Raw genomic sequence first — 25251 nt, 5'->3', positions numbered from 1 at the left:
CACCGATCCCCGATCCCCGGCTCTGCACGGCATTCACACTGCTCCGGCGGCTTTTACTGTTTTGAAAAAGCCGGCCGCCCATTAAACAATCTCGTATTCCCTGCTTTCCCCACCCACCGGCGCCTATGATTGGTTACAGTGAGACACGCCCCCACGCTGAGTGACAGGTGTCACACTGCACCCAATCACAGCAGCCGGTGGGCGTGTCTATAGTGTGCAGTGAAATAAATAATTAAATAATTAAAAAAAAACGGCGTGCGGTCCCCCCAATTTTAAAACCAGCCAGATAAAGCCATACGGCTGAAGGCTGGTATTCTCAGGATGGGGAGCTCCACGTTATGGGGAGCCCCCCAGCCTAACAATATCAGCCAACAGCCGCCCAGAATTGCCGCATACATTATATGCGGCAGTTCTGGGACTGTACCCGGCTCTTCCCGATTTGCCCTGGTGCGTTGGCAAATCGGGGTAATAAGGAGTTATTGGCAGCCCATAGCTGCCAATAAGTCCTAGATTAATCATGTCAGGCGTCTATGAGACACCCTCCATGATTAATCAGTAAATTACAGTAAATAAACACACACACACCCGAAAAATCCTTTATTAGAAATAAAAAACACAAACATATACCCTGGTTCACCACTTTAATCAGCCCCAAAAAGCCCTCCTTGTCCGGCGTAATCCAGGATGGTCCAGCGTCGCATCCAGTGCTGCTGCATGGAGGTGACCGGAGCTGCAGCAGACACAGCCGCTCCTGTCACCTCCACACAGCAAATGAAGACAGCCGGCGATCAGCTGAGCTGTCACTGAGGTTACCCGCTGTCACTGGATCCAGCGGTGGATGCAGCGGTGGCTGCGGGTAACCTCAGTGACAGCTCAGCTGATCGCGCTACTCACCTCAGTTGCTGCGTGGAGGTGAGAGGAGCAGCGGTGAGTAGCGCGATCAGCTGAGCAGTTACTGAGCTTACCCGCGGCCACCGCTGCATCCATCTCTGGATCCAGTGACAGCGGGTAACCTCAGTGACAGCAGCTGATCGCGCGGCTGTGTTCATTAGCTGTGTGGAGGTTAGAGGAGCAGCGGTGTATTCTGCAGCTCCGGTCACCTCCATGCAGCAGCGCTGGACGCGACGCTGGACCATCCTGGAGTACGCCGGACAAGGAGGGCTTTTTGGGGCTGATTAAAGTGGTGAACCAGGGTATATGTTTGTGTTTTTTATTTCTAATAAAGGATTTTTCGGGTGTGTGTGTTTATTTACTGTAATTTACAGATTAATTATGGAGGGTGTCTCATAGACGCCTGACATGATTAATCTAGGACTTATTGGCAGCTATGGGCTGCCAATAACTCCTTATTACCCCGATTTGCCAACGCACCAGGGCAAATCGGGAAGAGCCGGGTACAGTCCCAGAACTGTCGCATATAATGTATGCGGCAATTCTGGGCGGCTGTTGGCTGTTATTGTTAGGCTGGGGGGCTCCCCATAACGTGGAGCTCCCCATCCTGAGAATACCAGCCTTCAGCCGTATGGCTTTATCTGGCTGGTTTTAAAATTGGGGTGGACCGCACGCCGTTTTTTTAATTATTTAATTATTTATTTCACTACACAGTATAGACACGCCCACCGGCTGCTGTGATTGGGTGCCGTGTGACACCTGTCACTCAGCGTGGGGGCGTGTCTCACTGTAACCAATCATAGGCGCCGGTGGGCGGGTAAAGCAGGGAATACGAGATTGTTTAATGGGCGGCCGGCTTTTTCAAAACAGTAAAAGCCGCCGGAGCAGTGTGAACGCCGTGCAGTGTCGGGGATCAGGGATTGGTGAGTATGAGAGGGCTGCTCAATTCACTTACTCAGGAGTTTAGCGGTCACCGGTGAGTCCTTCACAGGTGACCGCTAATCAGGGCGCGACACAGACAGAGCCGCAGCATGACAATGAAGTCGGGTGAGGTTCACCCGAGTTCATTCTGACAGTGCGGCTCTGTCTGTGTCTGCTGTCATCTGCCATTCACCGCTGCTACATGGCTGTCTGTGTCTGCTGTCAGCGGCCATGTAGCAGAGCTGAATGGCAGATGACATAGTAAAACCGCATCCCTACACATTACACACGCTTGGCAAGTCAATAAATAAAAAAAAAAAAGGGTGTCCAATGCATACGTCACAGAACACATGATCTAAAGGATCGCACACAAAATTGATCAATTTAACATAGACTTCTAACGCACGTGTGACAGCAAATGAACGACCTACGTGCAATCTCATTCAATCGCATATGCGACCTGGGCGTGTCACATCGCATACGAGATCGCATACCTAATTGTAAGGTGTAAAGCTGGCTTGAGTCCATGCCGGATGATTCAATGAGAGACTTGCGCGAGTTACACGCGGGGCACTCGCAAGTGTGACTCTGGCCTAAGGAAAAAAGTGCAGTATGCTGTGTTTGGCAGCGTTTTAGATCACGCACTTCCATACAAGTCTATGGGTGTGAGTGTAACATTAGACTGCACGGATGACATCTGAGTGCAGTCTTATACATGTATATGCAGAGACAGACAATGGAGAAGATGGAGAAATTAATTTTTCCATCTTCTCTGATCCTGTACTCCAATTCTCACATGTGAGAGAATCAAATCACAGTGACTGACTCAGATCAAGCTCACAGCAGAGTTTGACCCTAGTGTCATTAGCTTAGTGCATCTGATGCACTATGCTACTGTGACCTCGGCCCAAAAGGTTTGTCCGGTCTATATCCACATGTTTGTAGTCATTCAATGAGTCACTCTGTGACTGCAGACTTGTGAATCCTCACATTACATGTACTGTGTCCTGTGAGGCTCCTCCGGTGTCAGAGCCGGGAACAGTGGTCATGTAGTCATGAGTATACGATATGCATAATCCCAGCCAGAATTCAACCAGAGGGCGGACATATGTAGGGAACTACCAGGTTTTTGTCCTATAAACTAGTGCCATAATGGCGCTCGGATGTTGATTAAAATGATACCTTTAGTTCACAAATACAAAGCTTGATTGCAGAATAATCCTTGCGCAAATCTTTGCCGGAGATCGCAGTACGCGCATGCGCTGATTCCTGCGCCTTTTTATTGAAGACAACATCACATTGCAATGCACATGAGGCACCAACAGCAGTAATGGCGAGGCGTGAAATTGAAATAAAGAAAATGAGGCAAGGCAGGAGGAGGAATCATCACAGGGACCTGACATACAAAGTCTTGCACTGATACTCAAGTTACTGCACCAATGACGTCATTTCTGAAGTTTTCAACAAGGGTTATTCTGCAATCAAGCATTGGATTTCTGAACTAAAGGCATCATTTTAATCAGCATCATAACACCAGTGCGGCACTGCCTCTAGTTTATAGGGCAAAAACCTGGTGGTTGGTTCCCTTTAATGACTGGAGAAATTAAACTGTCTTCTTCAGGCTGATGTGCTGCCAAGAACAATGATTTTTAAGCAAGGTTAAAAAATGTCACCTTATGAAGTGGCTGTTTTCATCATCATCATCATCATCATCATCATCATCATCATCATCATCATCATCATTATTATTTATTATAGCGCCATTTATTTCATGGCGCTTTACATGTGAAAAAGGAGGGGGGATCATACATAGACAAGTACAATAATAATGAACAATACAAGGCACAGACTGGTACAGGAAAAGAGAGGACCCTGCCCGTGAGTGCTATCAGTCTACAGGGGATGGGTGAGGGTACAGTAGGTGTGGATGGAGCTGGTTGTGCAGTGGTGTACTGGTCTGAGGGTTACTGCAGGTTGTAGGCTTTTTGGAAGAGGTGGGTCTTCAAGTTCCTTTTGAAGCTTTCCACGGTAGGTAAGAATCTGATATGATGGGGTAGAGCGTTCCAGAGTATGGGGAAGGCACGGGAGAAATATTGTATGCGATTATGGGATGAGGAGATAAGAGAGGAGAAGAGAAGGAGGTCCTGTAAGGATCTAAGATTGCGTGCAGGTAGGTACCTGGAGACTTGGTTGCACATGTATGGAAGAGACAGGTTGCGGATGGCTTTGTATGTCATGTTTAGTGTTTTGAACTGGAGTCTTTGGGCAAAAGGAAGCCAGTGAAGAGATTGGTAGAGAAGAGAGGCTGGGGAATAGCGAGGAGACAGGTGGGTTAGTTGGGCAGCAGAGTGTAAGATAGATTGGAGGTATGCAAGTGTTAAGTGGGCTTTACACGCTACGATATATCAAACGATATGTCGTCGGGGGTCATGTCGTTAGTGACGCACATCCGGCCTCGTTTGACATATCGTAGCGTGTAACACAAATGAGCGACTGTGAACAAGCAAAAATACTCACCTTATCGTTGCTTGTTGACACGTCGCTCATTTTCAAAAAACGTCCTTATGTGCTCCGGTTGTTCATCATTCCCGAGGCAGCACACGTCGCTCTGTGTGACACCCCGGGAACGATGAACTGCAGCTTACCTGCAGCCGCCGACAATGCGGAAGGAAGGAGGTGGGCGGGATGTATACTTCCCGCTCATCTCCGCCCCTCCGCTTCTAATGGGGCGGCCGCTGTGTAACGTCGCTGTGACGCCGAACGTCCCTCCCCCTTCAGGAAGTGGATGTTCGCTGCCCACAGCAAGGTTGTTCGGGAGGTAAGTATGTGTGATGGGGGTTACTGACTTTGTGCGACAGGGGCAACAAATTGCCCGTGCCGCACAAACGATGGGGGCGGGTGCGATCGCAAATGCGATCGCACGAGATATCGACGCGTGTAAACCAGCCTTTAGAAGGGAGGCCACAGAGCAGGAAGTTGCAATAGTTCAGGTGTTGCACTAGTGTATTTGCAGATTCTTGGTTAAAGAATGTACGGATCCAGAAAATATTTTTTATTTGGAGCCAGCAGGAGGTGGAAAGGGCTTGGATATGTGGCTTGAAAGAGAGTGTACAGTCAAGGGTTATCCCCAGGCAGCGAGCATGTGGGACTGGGGAGAGTGAGCAGCCATTGACTTTGATGGATAGTCAGGTGGGTGGTAAAGTGAGGTGGGGGACAGATGATGAGTTCTGTTTTGTCCATGTTCAGTTTTAGAAATCGAGCAGAAAAGAAGGATGAAAGAGCAGACAGACATTGTGGGATTCTGGTTAGTGAGGAGGTGATGTAAACATGATTATCAGCAATAAGCATCTGCAGATACAGTACATACCCATACAATACTGCACAATATAAGTTCTTTCATATACTGTTCATGTGAAAATAAAAATGTAGTTCATCCATACACTTGTGGACACCAAGAAAAGAAAATACTCCAAGGGTCTGTGTACACTACATTTTTTTAGACAGTCATACCCGCCAAGTTTTCCAAGAGGATCCCGCTTTGGGAAATGCCAGTATATTTTTTTCTGAAGCTTCTTTTTGTATTTTTTTTTTTCATTATAGAAATGCATATATTCACTCTTTTGAGTGTTTTTGAGCTTTCCCAAAGGCATGCTGTAATGTTTTATGCTCATTTATACTAGTCTTTTAGTGTAAATTTATACACAAGTATTTTTCTATATGTACTGATGCTGACAGTATTAAGCTGTAGTGATAATATTGTTTTTTTTCCCCTCTCGTCTAAGTTCCTCAGGCGTTTTTAGATTCTGCTGAAGTTGCCTAACTGGATTACTGTGTTCCCCTCCCCCTCCCTCTCCTCTCACATTTTTTTTTTTTTCGCAAAGATATACTTTTCATTGAAAGAAAGTGCATGCCGGTTATATTCTCCAGATGATTGGCCGTGGTTTTCTAAAGGATGTGACATCAATGCAGCTTTTTGTTTGTGAACTGTCTAGATCTTCATGAAGTTTTGACTGGTTGACCGAGGGATGATCTTCTTATTGCTAAGTGGCTGCTGTAGGGTCACACAGGTATTCCTGAGCTCTGCACACTGCTACATGTTCCCACAGGACTCCATCAATGTAATTCTGTACGTCACTTGTAACCAGGCGCTCATATTCTCAGGAGAACCTGGACTTTCAAGGTGTCACAAAGATCTCATTATAAACTGAGGATGGAGTCCGAACATGGTGGTCCCTCTGAAGACGATAGTGGTCAACCACCAGTAACTTACATCTCTAACCCTCTAATGTCCGGTGAGTATATTTTAACGCTTGCATGAAAATGATACCAGAAATTATATAATAACCTGCAGCTCATGGAGTCTTATTGCCCCATGTAACATTTACTATATGGCGGCTTTATAGGTGTGTAAGCACTTTTGCACAAAGAGAGAAAAATAAATTGAAAATGGAGCATGAGCATCTATTATGTATGGATGGGGTGTAATTTTTGTGTTTTACACGTGAATGATTCCATTGTTGCACTTCCCATTGATACCTTTGTGATAATTGTAAGATGATATACCTGGGAGGAAATTACGAGAGGAATCTGTATAGGCTGATGTACACGGCCATATTACAGATCCTCCACTAATCATAAAGCGATTAAACATTTTACGAGGGCTATTCCCATCTTGTAAAGTGTTACATTGCTTTATGAATAGTGGAGGTCCAAACTCTGGAAACCATGAATACAATGTGGAAGGGTAACCAAGATATTATATAATGTAGACATCTCAACTACTGCACCATTGTGAAAAAAGGAAACGTCCAATCAATAAATGATTGTTAAAGAAGTACTACTACTTTGCCAAAGGCTACTTGTACACGTCAGTATTTGGTCAGTATTTTACCTCGGTATTCGTAAGCCGAATCCACGAATGAGTGAAAAATGCAGAAGTGGAGCACGTGTTTCTATTATACTTTATCTCTGAATATTCCTCTCCTGGTTTTGGCTACAAATACTGCTGTAAACTAGTGACCAAAATATTGCCTTGTGACTGTGGTTCAGTAATAATCATCATAAGAGATAGCTCATCACACACAAAAACAAAAGCAATGAAAAGGTATTTATATATATATATATATATATATATATATATATATATGCACAGACATATATGCATATAAATAAACACATCTATATAAACATACAAGTATTTATATAGATATTTTTATTTATTTGTGTATATATATATATATAATTTGCATATAAATTAAAATATCAACATAAATATATATATATGTTTGTATATATATATATATATATATATATATATATATACACACCGTATATAATATATTTTAATTGATTTTCTATGTTTCACCTATAAATCCTGTGACAGCGGGCAAAAAAGAAGCATTGAAGATCAGTGTATTCATGAGGGTAATGCAGCCAGATTCTCACTGAGCGGTTTGTACATTGGCCAGAACACCTCTGGGACACAAAATATTCAGCACTGGCTCATCCAACAGGAAAATTACTGGTTATCGGGAGAACTGAGTGACAGAAAGGAACTGTTGTTTTACTCAGAGAAGGGAACTTTGGACTTATTCTGAAATCATCTGTGTTTCTCATTAACTTGAACATTTGAATTAAAACCAAATATTTTCAGGTCAAGGAAATTCAACATAGTGAATGCAACATTAAAGTATCAAAACCACAATAATATAATGATTTATCAAATGTACGTGTCTATATACACAACCATATACACATGATTCATAAATATGTACATTATATTATACATAATATGTGTGTGTATATGTGTATATATATATATATATATATATATATATATATATATATATATACACACAGTTATACTTGAAAGTGTTGGCACCCATCAGAATGTTCCAAGAGATTAATTATTTGTGCTAGAGAGTTGTTGCAATTACACGTTTTCTTGTACATGTGTTTATTTCCTTTGTGTGTATTAAAGAAAAAAAAAACAGGAAAAAAAAGACAAATTAGAAATAATTTCCCATAAAACTCCAAATATGGTCCAGACCAGATTGTTAGCATCTTCAACTTAATATTAGTTAATATTAATTAATGAATAAATATTGCACACTCTTTGAAATAAATAACTGCAATCAATCACTTCCTATAACCATCACCAAGCTTCTTACACCTCTCACATGAAATTTTGGACCACTCTTCTTTTGCAAACTGCTCCAGGTCTCTCAGATTCGAAAGCGCCTTCTCACAACAGCAATTTCAAGATTTCTCCACAGGTGTTCAATGGGATTTAGATCCGGACTCATTGCTGCCACTTCAGAACTCTCCAGCTCTTTGTTTCCATCCATTTCTGGGAGCTTCTTGAAGTATGTTTGGGAACACCATGACTAAGGATGCAAATCCAGATTTCTGACACAGGGCACTACATTGCCATTCAAAATCCTTTGGTAATTATCAGAATTCATGATGCCTTGCACACAGTCAATGCCCCCAGTTCCAGAAGCGTCAAAACAACCCCAAAACATCATTGAAGCTCCACCATATCTGACTGTAGGTCCTATGTTCTTTTCTTTGTAAGCTTCATTCTGTTTTCAGTAAACAGTAGAATGATGTGCTTTACCAAAAAAAGCTCTATCTTGGTCTCATCTGTCCACGAGATGCTTTCCCAGAAGGAGTTTGGTTTATTCACGTACATTGTGGCATATTGCAGTGTAGCTTCTTTATGTCTCTGTGTCAGCAGTGGGGTCCTCCTCAGTCCCCTGCCACAGCGTTTCATTTAATTCAAATGTCAACGGATAGTTGGCACTGACACTGATGCTCCCTGAACTGCAGGACAAGCTTGAATTCCTTTGGATCTTGATTGGGGCTGCTTATCCACCATCTGGACTATCTTGCATTGCAACCTTTTATCAATTTTTCTCTGCCAATCACTTCCAGTGAGATTAACTACAGTGCCATGGGATGTAAATTTCTTCAACTTCTTGCACACCATGAACAAAGAAACCTGGAGATCAATTTGCAACTTTAAAATTGTTGATATTTTTCAAAAAGATGGGTTCTCAAGTCCTCAGACAGTTGTCTTCTCTTCTTTCTGTTCTCCATGCTTAGTGTGGCACACACAGACACATAATACAAAGATTGAGTCAACTTATATCCTTTTTATCTGGTTTCAAGTGGGATTTTCATATTACCCACAGTGTTTACTTGCCAGAAAATGAGGGTCACGGTCTTCTCTTTGTTGTGGTGTTTTGTAACAGGTTTTGGGTCAGTGTCTCACTTTACCTTGTGAGACTCTGCTGATTACATTAATTCCCTTTCCTTTGGGGAAAACAGGGTTAATGTCAGTTTACCTTTCAGCAGCATCTGACTCCTGGTCAGATGTTTCCGTTTTGGACCACTCCCAGATCCTGTATATACAGTACCCTCTGCTTTCAGCAGAGGGTGCCGATTATTTTCATTTATTTGGAATCTTGGCCAAGAGGAAAAAGAAGCTGGAGAAGCCCTCTCTGTGACTTGCTTTGTTGGCTGCAGCATTGGTGCTTGCTGCAGCAGTTCATGCTGTGTTTGTTGTACAGTTTGGAAGTTTCCCAGTAGTTTACTCTCCCCTTTTATGTTGTTTCCCCTTGTGCCCTTTTAATGGCTCCTTTGTGTGTTATTGCCGTGTGATTGTGGTTTGTGCTTACGGTTCTGGCTCATCACTCGGGTGGAGGTGAGGGAGGGGAATTGTATCAGGGCTAGGACCGGAGTCAGGAACATGCTGGTGACTCAAACCTCACTACCATCAATCGTACCTCTGAGACAATAGATAGCACAGGGTACACAGTCTGAGGGTCAGCTTGAACGAGCATCACATGCTTTAAATAAAGTTGTTGAAAACAATTTTGGAAAGGTGCCAACAACTTTCTCAGGCCCATTTTTGGGGTTTTGTGTGAAATAATGTCCAATTTGCCTTTTTTCTCTTTTATGTGTTGTTCCAATACACACAAACAAAATAAATGTGTATAACAAAACGAGTAATTCCAATAATTTTCTGGGAGAAAAAAATAATATTGTGGAACAAATTCAAGGGTGCCAACACCCATGACTGTATATACATATGTACACACAATGTGTAAAATACTGAAAACTATCATATGAGTGTGCAGAGTAAACAGTAGGCCACCAAAATAGCTCTGCAGCCCAAAGACAAGACTAACAGGTTCTTGTCATATAATTAGAGCAATGTGCACCATGGGTAATATAGTCTTTTCTTTCCTACAAAAATGTTCATCCTGTCATGTTTAAACATCATGGAGCTGATCTTTTTCTTAAACATGAGAGCGGATCATTCACTTCCCGGACAAGTCTGAACTGGTTACTCTACAATAAGCTTAACGTAACTCAAATTCTTAGACACAAAAAACATCAAGTTCTCGGTTTAAAATCACAGCAATGAATGATATTATTTGCCATATGCTTTTCATTGAATCATCAACAATAAAATATAATCAGTAAGGTCTGATAGGTTAATTGTGAATCGATCCCTAGAAAATAGACTCTAGTGACCCTAGTATGTCATTGGCTCCATATTTTATCTCCAAATAATGGGCCTCACATCGTGGCACATCCACCCAACTATGAACCACCTACTGTCCTCCAATCCCAAAAAACAGCTATTACATCGGAGGCTGGTGATACCTTTTCACCTTAGCATGTCTTCACCTCCAATGACAGTTCCTACGGACTCACACATATTTGGGTAATTGCTAATTAAATAGTGTATTACCTAGGTAGCTTGGGGCGGACATAGACAGAAGAGAGCCTTTGTGGAAGAAAAGTATATGGGACCTTTGCAGTCCAATAGTTCATCATAATACACCCTTTTATCTATCTGCTGCTTTGATGGTGGAAGTGACTCCCTTACCTCTTGGGCCCCTGTGTGGCTACATAGTTTGCACCAATGGTAAGTCCTCCACCAAGGTAGGCCATTGTTAGCCACTAATGCGTATGAATATAGGACTTGGCTGTTTACTTTCTGACTGACTTTGATTTAGGTCTATTTCACAAATTCATGTTTCATGGTCCAAGTATGGACTGGCCGTGGCTCTCTTAACCCAAATTGAACAGCTGCATGTGTGTCGCCCCCACATCAGCAGCTGGACTGCTCGGATCCGGATCCGCGGTGGCTTGAGAGGGCTCCGGACCCGGGGGTCGCACGGCTCCTCAAACCAAGCGGGTTATGTACAGGGAATGGTGTGGAAAGTTCATGACGCCACCTGTGGTGCGTGGTAAGATGGATTACCACCGCTGCGTTTGGGACTCGGTGAAGGTGACGGGGGGGTGCTGTTGGGACGGTAAGGGTCACTTGCGTACTCACTCAGTCCAATAATGCTGACACTGACAACTGTACTAAACCAAAGTTCTGGACACCGCTGCCGCTGAGCGGGAGCACGCCTGGGTCCCATGCCCGTTGGTGTTGCCTGTTGGCCTGTGACCTTTTCCCGTGGCACCTTGTCTTCTAGTTGGTCCCTTTAGTGTGAAACTAATCGGGTCCCGCTCCCCAGTGTGGCTAACTGGGTGAACTTGTTCTCAGGGTTCATGCTTGGGATTTTCTGGACCGTGTAGTGGAAAGTCCTATCCCCCTCGTTGCATCAGTACCCCGATTTTAGAGCGCCTGGAGAACGGATCTTGAAGGCTCCGTCCTCGTCGGGAAATTGTCAGGACGCTTGAAGCCACTCCCTGACCTAGGGCCACGTACCCTGTTATGCCATGGCCCCTGCCCAGTGATGGCACAAGCCCGTCGGCTAGCCTCCTCGACAGTCCGTGCCCCTTGTCACGATCCCCTGCGACCAGGTTCCAGCTACTACCAGGCCCAGACCAACGCCTGCCACCTAGTAGTTCATGCAGCCCAGCTCCTGACCTCTCCTCTTCAGAGTCACTCCTCAACTCAACTGTCTCCTAACACTCCTGACCCCCCTTACGAACCCCCCAAGTGGGCGACCCTGTTCCACTCAGGCCGTCCACTGGTGTGTCTGGTGGGTGTAGTGCAGAGTGTTCCTAGGATTTTGATTAGCTTGTTCTTGGCAACACCAAAGGTGAGGGACCCGTAACCAAGGAGGAGGTGGATATTGCACAGAAGGGCAGATTGCACAATACCCTGTGACGACTTGATAGGCTAGGGCGTCACACATGGGCTTCCGGGTTTAAGTTAGGAGGACCTGTGACCGATCCAGACATTTCAGTCTGTATTCAGACTGTAAATCATGGATATGTGAAACCAGCCTTATACTTAAAATGGATGTAGTAACGAAAACATTATTTCTGTAATCTGTTTATTTTTTTTATCTTATTTTCTAAAAAATAATAATGGCAGCCATCTTGCCTGTGCTGCTGTTAACAGCATTTATAAAAAAAAAGTTTTACAGTAGCTTTGTGGATATAGGAAACAATAAACTGAAGATGGACGTTGACTTCTGTAGGAGAATATTGTGCCCATGCTCTGTAACCTGTGCAGAGGAGATTGTATATGGTGACTTCTGTGTTATCTATATATAGGTGTCATCTGTCATTGTAATCATTGTGACACTCTTTATTTGATAGGCAGTGATGTAGATGAACAAGAAATGTCAGCCCATTATGAGGCTGACATTAGCGGCCAGAGTGCAGATTGCAAGATATCAATTCTTTTTAAAATTTATTTAAAATTTAAATTAAAAAAAAAGCCACATGTGGTTCCTCTTATTTTGATACACAGCCAAGATAAGCCCATGGCTGGGGCTGCAGCCTGTAGCCATGGTCTTCATCTGTGCCGGTATCAATATATTGGGGGGACTATTTTTTAAATTTATTTACCACCAGTATAAGAACGTAGGCTAGCATGTGTGATTACAACCAATGATAGACGCTGTTAGAGATTGTGTGAGCACGGTTTGACTGCAGCCAATCAGAGATGCCGGTGGGCTGGGAACACAGTGCATATGTATGAGGGATAATGAGTGGCTCCGGAAGTAGCGTTACAGCTGCAGGGAGACTCATTAAGTATAAACTGGTTTATTCCTTCCTTATTTCCTTTCTTTTGCAATCCCACTACACCATTTTCTGTCCCCCCCCACCCCACCCATTTTATAATACATAAGTGTGGACACCCATTGAATTGATTGGGTTCGGCTAGGATCGTTGATTGGATTGTCGATCTGATCAGTGAACCCAGGAGGGTTCAGTGATCACGACCCAATCAAATTCAGGATCACTTATCTCTAGTGTTTATTTACACAAAATAAAATAAATGGTGAACATATTACAAGATGTGAGACAGATGTTCATAAAATAAGACAGATGTTCATACAACACATGGAAGCTAGATATTTTCATCTTAGTCTAATATCTCAAAATAGAACATATTGTTCTACACAAAAACAAAGAAGGTTCTACCAGGATAATGGCACACTTCTTATCATCAGACCAATCTACGTAAGCAACTATTTCTATCATACCCTATACTATTACAACCATAGGGATATTAAACTTCAAGACGATAAGAATGTTAAACAGCTGATAAGTGATAATACCACAACCCACAAATACAGTGACACAGGTTTTGGCATTTTAGATGTTTACCAAAACAGGAGCCAAAAACCATTTTGTGATTCTGAAGACCATTAATAAAGGTATCTTCTTTATTTATACAGTATGTTGTAGTCCCCATGCTTCTGATAGCACACCAGTACCTCTCTTTTATAGAATCTACATTTAACCTGCTGAACGCCTGAACGGACTCCCTCAGTGCTGCTCCAATATTACTTTTGTTTTTTAACCCCTTCACGAGCTTTCCGTTTTTGCGCTCTCGTTTTTTTCCTTTTCTTTTACCAAGAGCCATAACTGTTTTATTTTTCCGTCCCCATAGCCATTTCAGAGCTTATTCTTTGCGGGATATCTTTAGTGACGAAATCCGTTTTGTGGTTCCTCTTTAATCAGCATTTGAAGTTTTCAAGTAATAAGATTTCGGTGCACAGAGGCGGGAGTCTTGGTAGGGTCTTTGGCTCCTGGTCCGACCCCCTCACCTGCCTCTGATGTCTGAATGACAGATCACTGCTTTGTCAGTGACCTGGCTCCTGTTTAAAAGTGTGCCCTTGTGCTGTCCTCCACCATGAGAAGTGCTCATGCATATTGATCTTCCAGCAGTCTTCAAAGCAGTGACCTGTCATACTGACACGTAGGCGGAGAAGCCGGGCTAGGGGTTAACTGTCCTGCCTCTGTGCACCTAAATCTTATTTTGCGATCCAAGAAAGAAGAAAACCTAAAGCAAACAAAATAAATTCTTGGTGTCTATATCCTTTTAAAGAAGTGGTTCATCCATATTTATTATTGGCCACAATGATATTCTGTTGAAAAACAAGGTTTCTTTCAAATACCTTGTGTTGCCAATAGTGCCTGTGAGTGGCGCTATTGCAGTCTGCTCTTCCGCATTGCCTGATCCCCGGGTTCCATGACCTTGGGGATCCGGTGATGTCACATCAACTTCCTTCTCACCTGACATCACCACGGCCAGCCCCAGTCTCCGTGAGTCACTGGGCTGTGGGCAGAGTTTCCCCACTCATCACAGCCCAGTGCCACAGCGCAGCATCTCCCTGTTCACTTTTCCTTTGCTGCAGAGCGCTCAAGCAGGAGTAACGCTGGGCTGTGAGGAGTAGTGACACTCCACCCACAGCCCAGTGACTCACTGAGACTGGGGTCGACCATGGTGATGTCAGGTGAGCAGGAAGTTGACGTGACATCACTGGATCCCAGAAGTCACAGAGCCTGGGGGTCAGGCGATGGGAAAGAGCAGACTGGAATAACGCCACTCACAGGCAAAATTGGCAACACAAGGTATTTGAGAGAAATCTTGTTTCTCAACATAATATCGATGTGGCCAATAATGAATATGGATGAACCACCCCTTTAAGGTGCTTCAGCTGTTTAATGTTAACAACATTATGGGGATATTTTGTGATGTGCTGTAAATATAACGCTTCTTTGTTTCTCTGCAGATTTTGTGTCTGATTGGTCTCTATTACATGAAGCATCAATTCATGGACGGCAAGTGACATTAAACAAGTTAATTAACCAGGTAATTTAATAATTAGGATTAGTTTCGAATCATGTGCTGGGACCCTAGAAATCAGAACAGCACAGGACTTAGGTTTCCTCGGACTCAGCTCCAACTGAATGTCCGGTACTACAGCTGTTGCAACTTGGCTAAAGTCTATGGTTCTCCGTTGCATGCTGCTGTCCCTTTCTTCCCACAATCTCTAAGGTTCTGATTGTTCAGGTCTTTATTAATCATATATTTCTGTTACATCTTAGAGATCTACCATAATTTGCTGATAATGATTTTGAAAGAACATGAAAAAACCCTGCAGCTGTTTCAATAATCTTGCAGTTTTTACTTTGACCACTGTGCCTCATAATTGGCTGACACTTAGGGGTACTTAGCTACTGCGATATCGTCGGGGTCAAAACGAAAGTGAGGCACATCCGGCGCCGGTAACGACATCACAATGTGTAAAGCCTAGATTCGCCGATAAACGATCGTAAAGGCTTCGTAAATCAGTGATCTGTGTAGTGTCGGACATTTTCATAATGTCGTACCAATAGGAGATACGATGTTGTTCCTCGTTCCTGCGGCAGCACACATCTATTGGTCGCCTGCCGTGTGACGTCGCTATGATGCCGCACGACCCGACCCTTAGGAAGAAGGCGGGTTGCCGGCCAGAACGACGTCGCAGGGCAGGTAAGTGCGTGTGTAGCTGCCGTAGCGATGATGTTCGCTACGGCAGCAATCACAAGATATCGCTGCTGCGATGGGGGCGGGTACTATAGCGCTCGGCATCGCTAGCATCGGCTAGCAATGTCGCAGCGTGCAAAGTACCCGTTACTGTTCTATAAAGATCAGTTTCAGCAGTCTCACTATCATCACAGACAGAATTATAATGAAAGATAACACCTACTGTTAGATTATATAACTCCAAATTAAACGGTTTTTTTTTTATTCTGTTTACTTATTCAGGAGGTAAAATATCCAGCGGATGACAGGCAAATTTAAAATTCAAATAGTTTTATTTCTTACATTAAAAGTCCGCATCATGGAATCCAGCAGACAGCTACAAGGAATAAGCATCATCCAACGCGTTTCGGCATATCAAATTGTCATAAAGTCTTATTCATGGAACATGAATTTGCCTGTGATCCGCTGGATATTTTACCTCCTGAATCGTGGACGTCCTCACCTGGGATCATCCGTGCAGGATCAAGTGATCCAGCCCCTCTAATATTGTGAGCGGTGAGCTGGTATCGTGGTTGTTTCTGTTTACTTATGTTAAGAATAAGAATCGAGAAGCTTGAGATATCAAAACAATCTAAAAAAAATCTGACGTTTTTATTTATTTATATATTTATATATATTTATAGTCTTTATGAATATAGGCATATCATGCATAAATGTATAAATGTAGTTGTTTCTTACTATATATATATATATATATATACACACACACACACACACACACACACACAGCACAGACCAAAAGTTTGGACACACCTTCTCATTCAAAGAGTTTTCTTTATTTTCAGGACTCTGAAAATTGTAGATTCACATTGAAGGCATCAAAATTATGAATTAAAACATGTGGAATGAAATACTTCACAAACAAGTATGAAACAACTGAAAATATGTCTTATATTCTAGGTTCTTCAAAGTAGCCACCTTTTGCTTTGATTACTACTTTGCACACTCTTGGCATTCTCTTGATGCGCTTCAAGAGGTAGTCACTGGATATGGTTTTCACTTCACAGGTGTGCCCTGTCAGGTTTAATAAGTGAGATCTCTTGCCTTATAAATGGGGTTGGGTCAATCAGTTGTGTTGTGCAGAAGTCTGGTGGATACACAGCTGATAGTCCTACTGAATAGACTGTTAGCTGCTTTTTTCTTGCCATAAAACAAATTCTAAGTAAAGAAAAATGAGTGGCCATCATTACTTTAAAAAATGAAGGTCTGTCAGTCCGAAAAAATTGGGAACACTTTGAAAGTGTCCCCAAGTGCAGTGGCAATACCCATCAATGCTACAAAGAAACTGTCTAAAATGAGGAGCGCCCCAGGAAAGGAAAACCAAGAGTCACCTCTGCTATGGAGGATAATTTTATCCGAGTCACCAGCCTCAGTAATCGCAGGTTAACAGCAGCTCAGATTAGAGACCAGGTCAATTCCACACAGAGTTCTAGCTGCAGACACATCTCTAGAACAACTGTTAGGGGTACTTTGCACACTACGACATCGCAAGCTGATTGTTGCGATGCCGAGCGCGATAATCCCCGCCCCCGTCGCACATGCGATATCTTGTGATAGCTGCCGTAGCGAACATTATCGCTACGGCAGCTTCACATGCACTTACCTGCCCTGCGACGTCTCTCTGGCCGCCGAACTGCCTCCTTCTTAAGGGGGCGGGTCGTGCAGCATCACAGCAACGTCACACGGCAGGCGGCCAATAGAAGCAGAGGGGTGGAGATGAGCGGGACGTAAACATCCCGCCCACCTCCTTCCTTCCTCATTGCAGCCGGGACGCAGGTAAGGAGATGTTCCTCGCTCCTTCATACACAGCGATGTGTGCTGCCACAGGAACGAGAAACAACATCATACCTGTCGCTGCAGCGACATTATGGAAATGCCCGACACTACACCGATCATACAATTTCGACACTTTTGCACTCGTTAATCGTAGTAAAAAGGATTCACATACTCCGATGTCGACAACGACGCCGGATCTGTGTCACTTTTGCAGCTGCGATGTCATAGTGTGCAAAGTACCCCTTAAGAGGAGACTTTATGCAGCAGGGCTTCAAGGTAAAATAGCTGCTAGGAAACCACTGCTAAGGACAGGCAACAAGCAGAAGAGACTTGTTTGGGCTAAAGAACACAAGGAATTAGACATTGGACATTAGACCAGTGGAAATCTGTGCTTTGGTCTGATGAGTCCAAATTTGAGATCTTTGTATCTAACCACCATGTCTTTGTGCGACGCAGAAAAGGTGAACGGATGTACTCTACATGCCTGGTTCCCATCGTGAAGCATGGAGGAGGAGGAGGTGTGATGGTGTGGGGGTGCTTTGCTGGTGACACTGTTGAGGATTTACTGAGCCAGCATGGCTACCACAGCATCTTGCAGCGGCATGCTATTCCATCCAGTTTGCATTTAGTTGGACCATCATATATTTTTCAACAGGACAATGACCCCAAACACACCTCCAGGCTGTGTAAGGGCTATTTGACTAAAAAGGAGAGTGATGGGATGCTACACCAGATGACCTCCACAGTCACCAAACCTGAACACAATCGAGATGGTTTGGTGTGAGCTGGACCACAGAGTGAAGGCAAAAGGGCCAACAAGTGCTAAGCATCTCTGGGAACTCCTTCAAGTCTGTTGGAAGACCATTTCCAGTGATTACCTCTTGAAGCTCATCAAGAGAATGCCAAGACTGTGCAAAGCAGTAATCAAAGCAAAAGGTGGCTACTTTGAAGAACCTAGAATATAAGACATATTTTCAGTTGTTTCATACTTTTTTGTTAAGTATTTCATTCCACATGTGTTAATTTATAGTTGTGATGCCTTCAATGTGAATCTACAATTTTCAGAGTCATGAAAATAAAGAAAACTCTTTGAATTAGAAGGTGTGTCCAAACATTTGGTCTGTACTGTATATGTGTATATATATATATATATATATATATATATATATATATCTGCAAAGAAACCTTCGCTGTTTCCACCTAGTTTAGTCACACCCCTAAACAAGGCGTTGTTTCGCTAAGTTGACATTACTGTATAAAAAGTCATCTGGCGAGTCACTGATACGAGGCATACAGATGACTTTTTTCAGTAGTCCATAGCCCCATAATAATAGTTTAGATAGCTCAAATGCAGTGACAAATTCCCTTCAAATTATCTACTATAACTATAGAGGGGGAAATAAGTATCTGATACGCTCCTGATTTTCCACCTATAAAAAATGGAGAGGTCTGTAATTTTTATCATAGGTACACTTCCTTCAACTGTGAAAGACAGGATAAAAAATTCCAGAAAATCACATTGTATGATTTTTAAATAATTAATTTGCATTTTATTGCATGAAATAATTATTTAATCACCTACTAACTAGCAAGAGTTCTGGCTCTTACAGATTTGATATTTTTTTCTTTAAGAAGCTCCTACTACTCTGCACTCATTACCTGTATTAATTGCACCTATTTGAGCATGTTAATTGTATAAAAGCCCACACACTAAATCAATCACACTCAAACCTCTCTATAATGAACAGCTGGGAGGTCCCACAGACATCCCACCACTGCCACCAATATGTGACGAAACTGCACTTCACAGCCCCGCCATGACGTTTCAAATACGTCAGAGCCACGCGATAGGCCTTGTCCCTTCAGCCAACACGAGACGTTCCGCATTCTCAGGGGTACATAAGATCAGCTTGGCATGAGGTGACACTCTACCCCCTATCCATGCGGGCATGGGGAGGGAGACAGGGTGGTCTGCGCAACCTTCAGCATGACACCCCACTCACTCACAACCCTGACAGGTCGACAGAACGTTTTCACTAGCGCCAGTGAAACAAGGCCCTGCCAGTCCGGTAGTCATCTACTAGTTCCTCATTAGATACAAGCCTGGTCCAATAACAGGACTATATCGGGCCAGAAACTAGCCCGGGTAGCATGTGATACTAAACCGAGCACATGGACATGGGATTCGTGGATCGAGATAAAAGAACAACTAGATACTAGGCACACCAGCTAAAAATGATATATACACAAGAAATTTAAAGATAGTATGGTCAGAAATGCAGATACAAGTAAGATATAGGTGCAAGAAGATGTACATATGAATCAGTTACATATGACTAGGTCTGGTGCTGACTTGGCACATATAGTTTCCTTGGTACTCCTCACACATTTATTGGACGTGACCTCTCCTGAGAAGAACCCCTCCAAAAATGTCTGCCTTGGTTTTTAATACCCCATGTACTTCCCACATACTTCCCACCTGGTGACCTATGACCGGGCTGGACACGGGATGTGCCTTCAGGTTTCAGAAAATTATGAAATGGAAGCTTTCCTCACATCTATGCTTCTGTGACGCCCTGGGCAAGCCAGGGGTCACAGGTCATGACACCACCACACCCTACACCCCGGATAGGTACACCGAAGCTACACCAGAAATCCTTGTTGCCTTCCTCCAGGGGCTGATGTTCACACCAGGGGGTGGGCCAGGCGGTTGGCTCCGCCCACCGAGGAGTTCACAGCCCTGGAGGCGGGAAAACCAAGGAGATCAGATTAGTCAGAGTTTGAAGTGAGAGTGAAGTGGTAGAGGAGTAAGTGAGAGGAGTTAAAGTGGAAGAGAAAGCGACAGTTGAGAAAGCCTGAAGTTGGTCCGGGTGTGTGCCCCGGACTGAGACAGCAAGGTTAGCAGACGGCGGTGACCGTCTGCAGGAGAGGCTGATTGGAGGTTGCCGAAAGGACCGTGGACGGGTGGTGGCCCGGCGGTACCGGACCGGTATACGAAGAGAAGCCAGCACCATTGGCAGGGGCCTTTCGGATCCCGGCAAGGCTAGGAGTCGCCGTGAATTTGCCAAATCCATCAGTGAAGGGGACCTCCGGGTCTCCCAACAACTAAGTCCCGATTGAAGGCAACAGTCCAACCGTAGGAGAGACACCGCCACCGCCAAGGCACCAGTTTCTCAGGGCCAGCGCCTGCGGGCAAAGAAAGGGTCCTCCGGCCCATATCCAAGCCGGGGAGCGACTTACCGGTGGGAATCCATCGCTACCAACATTGACCATAGGTGCAGGGAAAGAGACAGTCACCGTCAACTACCGGGGAAAAGCAACAGCAGCTGTCCGTGGGAACTGTCTTTCCAGCCGTGTGTTTTACCGAGAACTGTGTCAACGTCTCAGGCTGAGTGAGTACCACCGTGCCGTACAGCACAGCGCTGCCCCCGCGACCCTGCACCTCACCAGGCCCTGCACCCGGCCTGCCATCCATCCCTACCCCATCACCGGGCCCCGGGACAACCAACCCCCTACCCACGGAGGGGAGAAATAACAACAAAGCTGCTCCCTGTCACCGCTCCCGGGATCCCCATACAGAGCAGCGGTGGTGTCCACACAATCACCACAACCGTGGGTGGTGTCACGGACAATAAATCCCCAAAACCAATCCCCGTTTCACTCACGGGCGAGGAGCGCCGCTTGAGTCCCCGGGATCCGGCCCATCGCTCGAGCCACCGAGCAGCAGAGGCCGCAGCAGCAGCGGCAGCCGGACCCGAGCAGTGGGAGAGGGCGGCGTCCCCTCCTCCGCCCGCGACACTTCTGAGCATCCTACATGGAAGATATTACCATCATGTTTCCTATTATGATTTAATCTATTCATAGTTAGGAAACAGGATTTCTCTATTGTCTTTCAGTAGCTAGTTATATGCCTGCCATATCTGTGAGGGCTATGCACACACCAATTTTATAATTTTTATTCGGGTGCCTGTCCATTTGCAGGTCCCCTTTGAAGCTTCTCTGGAACTTGCAATCACCACCACTTCCCTAGCTGAATTACTTTTGTCACCCGGGGGTCTTGCTGTGGTCAGAGGCTTCTACCTCTCTATGATTAACTTTCACCCCTTCCCATTTGTTCCAGAATAGAGCTATTAGATTTCTATCCTGTATTGATGCAGGTCAGGATGTGTGTAAATATGTATGATTGGGCAGGTGACTGACATGTATGGATCTACCATATTCCTCGTACTCACCACCGTGGCCAAGACCAAAGAGTGTCTAAGGATACAAGGGACAAAATTGTAGACCTGCACAAGCTGGGATGGGCTACAGAACAATAGCCAAGCAGCTTGGTGAGAAGGCAACAACTGTTGGCGCAATTATTAGAAAATGGAAGAAACACGATGACTGTCAATCTTAATCGGTCTAGTGCTCCATGCAAGATCTTGTCTAGTGGGGTAAGGAGGATTCTGAGAAAGGTCAGGAATCATCCCAGAACTACACGGTAGGACCTGGTCAATTACCTGAAAAGAGCTGGGACCATAGCCTCAAAGATTACCATTAATAACAGTCTTTGCTGTCATTAATTAAAATCCTACATGACACACAATGTCCCCCTGCTCATGCTAGAACATGTCCAGGCTTGTTTGAAGTTCACCAATGACCAGCTAAATGATCCTGAGGAGGCATGGGAGAAGGTCATGTGGTCAGATGAGACCAAAATATAATTTTTTGGTATCAACTCCCCTCGTCATGTTTGGAGGAAGAAGGATGAGTACAACCCCAAAAACACTTTGAACCATGAGGGTGTAAACATCATACTTTAAGAGTGCGTTTCTGCAAAAGGACACACGATTGTCATGAAGAAAATCGCGCGATCAGCTGAGCTGTCACTGAGGTTACCCACTGTCACTGGATACAGCGGTGGCCGCGAGTAACCTCAGTGACAGCTCAGGTGATCGCGCGGCTGTCTTCAGTTGCTGCGTGGAGGTGACAGGAGCGGCGGTGTCTTCAGCAGTTCCTGTCACCTTCATGCAGCAGAGCTGGAAGCGACGCTGGAGGTCCGTGTATTACGCCGGACATGGAGGGCTTTTTCGAGCTTATTAAAGTGGTGAACGAAGGTATATGTTTGTGTTTTTTATTTCTAATAAAGGATTTTTTCGGGTGTGTGTGTTTATTTACTGTCACTTACAGATTAATCATGGAAGGTATCTCGGGGAGACGCCTGACATGATTAATCTAGGACTTATTGGCAGCTATGGGCTGCCAATAACTCCTTATTACCCCAATTTGCCAACGCACCAGAGCAAATCGGGAAGAGCCGGGTACAGTCCCAGAACTGTTGCATCTAATGTATGCGGCAATTCTGGGCGGCTGCTGGCTGATATTGTTAGGCTGAGGGGCTCCCCATAACGTGGAGCTCCCCATCCTGAGAATACCAGCCTTCAGCCGTATGGCTTTATCTGGCTGGTTTTAAAATTGGGGGGGACCGCACGCTGTTTTTTTAAATTATTTAATTATTTATTTCACTGCACAGTATAGACACGCCCACCGGCTGCTGTGATTGGGTGCAGTGAGACACCTGTCACTCAGCATGGGGGCGTGTCTCACTGCAACCAATCATAGGTGCCGGTGGGCGGGGATAGCAGGGAATACGAGATTGTTTAATGGGCGGCCGGCTTTTTCAAAATAGTAAAAGCCGCCGCAGCAGTGTGAACGCCATGCAGCGCCGCGCTGGTGATCGGGGATCGGTGAGTATGAGAGAGGGGGTAAGAGGGATAGACTGACATAGACAGAGAGAGAGGGACAGCGATAGTGACCGACTGACAGAGATTAGTGAATGACAGACATTGTGAGGCGCTTCAGAACGCAGCTTTTCAGCTGCGCTCTGAAGCGGACCTTTTTTAAGCTGCGGTGCAGAGCCACACCTGCGCACATAGCCTCAGACATCAAAATCGTATGAGGGATGTCACATGTTTCAATTGACTAGGTTCGTGCAACAAAATGTTCAATTCTAGACAAAGATACGATGTGTTTGCGATCAACGGTTTTGCAATCAATCCTGATCGCACGTAGATGTCACACGCAGATACCTCACAAACGATGCCGGATGTGCGTCACTTACAACTTGACCCCAACGACGGATTGTGAGATATATTGAAGCGTGTAAAGCGGGCTTTAACCATGTCCCTGACATTCAGGGCCAAGAAATTGATATCCTAACCCATTTACTGGGACAAATTGGTATTCAATATTTGCATTTGTCTTACCATAGTGTTTTTACCACTTGTTGGTTTTATATTTAATAAATATTTGTTATGGGGAAAAAAATATTTTTGTTATTTTGAACCTTATATATTTCCCTAGACCTTGAGTCATTTCTGATAGTACTTGAGGTTACATGCCAACTAGATTGAGCTTCTCTTATAGAAGAGAATTGACAGAAACTAGATGAGAAAAGTCGGCACATGACTGCAAGTATAGGGTCATGTGCTGCCCATGTGCACATGGAATACAGGGAAATCATGACAGTGTGCACATAGCGCACTATCCCGATTTGGAAGGCTTTAGATACATAGAGTGATTGTAGACATTCCATTTTACCTTGGACTTCCCTTTTAAATCCATGAATGTTTTACTTTGAAAAGCTGTGACTTTTCAGTGAAAACATACAGTGTATCACAAAAGTGAAAACAAAAGAAGAAAATCCAGCACTTATAAAAACTTTAGACTTTAACTCATCAAGTAAAAAATGTAATTCAGTAAAGGAAATAAAAACATGCGGTTTATGCGCATCAAGTCTGAATGCCTAGGCTATGATTAAGAGGCATTCAATCCTGATACATGAAAGCCGCATAGGTTTTAATTTCCTGTATTGAACTATATTTTTTACCTGATGAGTTAAAGGGTGCTTTACACGCTGCGACATCGCTAACGATTGCTAGCGATGTCCCGAGCGATAGCACCCGCCCCTGTCGTTCGTACGACATGTGGTGATCGCTGACGTAGCGAACATTATAGCTATGGCAGCGTCACATGTACATACCTGCTTAGCGACGTCGCTGTTGCTGCCGAACAATCCCTCCTTCAAGGAACATACCGTCCACCTCTTTCCTTCCTCATTGCCGGTGGACGCAGGTAAGGAGATGTTCGTTATTCCTGCGGTGTCACACACAACGATGTGTGATGCCGCAGGAACGACGAACAACCTGCGGAATGAAACAACATCGACATTATGATTTGGAGCGACGTGTCAACGATCAACGATTTTTGCTGTTTTTGCGATCGTTGATCGTCGCTCCTAGCTGTCACATGCTGTGATGTCGTTAACGAATCCGGATGTGCGTCACTAACACCGTGACCCTGACGATATATCGTTAGCGATGTCGCAGCGTGTAAAGCACCCTTTAAAGTCTAACATTTTAGAAGTGTTGGATTTTTTTCTTTTGTTTTTGGATTTCCTTGGAACTTCTTCTGTGCACTCCTTGAGCAGGTGAGCTGTTTTTTTCCCCCTTTTTGAATATCTCAAAAGTGAGCACACCCCTGACATTTCTGTATTTTTTTTAATATATCTTTCCATGGGACGACACTGAAGATATGACACTTTGCTATAATGTACAGTAGTCAGTGTACAGCTTGTATAACAGTGTAATTTGGTGCCCTCTAAATAACGCAACACACAACCATTAATGTTTAGACCACTGACAAAAAAGTGAGTACACCCCTAAGTAAAAATAGCTAAATTTTGCACAATTAGCCATTTTCGATCTCCGGTGTCATGTGAAACATTAGTTTTAAAAGTTGTTACTGGGGTGCAGGTATGGTAAATTTTGTGCTATCACTCATGCATGCTGATCACTAGAAGTTTAACATGGCACCTC

The 25251-nt window shown here is 44.2% G+C and overlaps 1 protein-coding gene across 1 annotated transcript in view; it reads left to right on the top strand.

Moving 5' to 3' along the window:
- The first annotated feature begins 5739 nt into the window (after positions 1 to 5739).
- ASB9 (ankyrin repeat and SOCS box containing 9) overlaps positions 5740 to 25251 on the top strand; it is a 46344-nt gene continuing 26832 nt past the window's right edge. Inside the window, exons 1-3 of the mRNA XM_075333116.1 lie at positions 5740 to 5879; positions 5958 to 6104; positions 14820 to 14899. Coding sequence (XP_075189231.1) covers positions 6023 to 6104; positions 14820 to 14899 — 162 coding nt within the window. The 5' untranslated portion in view covers positions 5740 to 5879; positions 5958 to 6022. The remainder of the gene's footprint in view (positions 5880 to 5957; positions 6105 to 14819; positions 14900 to 25251) is intronic.

This window comes from Anomaloglossus baeobatrachus, chromosome 2 (assembly GCF_048569485.1).
Source record: "Anomaloglossus baeobatrachus isolate aAnoBae1 chromosome 2, aAnoBae1.hap1, whole genome shotgun sequence".
Classification (NCBI taxonomy): Eukaryota; Metazoa; Chordata; class Amphibia; order Anura; family Aromobatidae; genus Anomaloglossus; species Anomaloglossus baeobatrachus.
The sequence above is the reverse complement of the archived record's forward strand: the minus strand, read 5'-3'. Positions and strand labels throughout refer to the sequence as shown.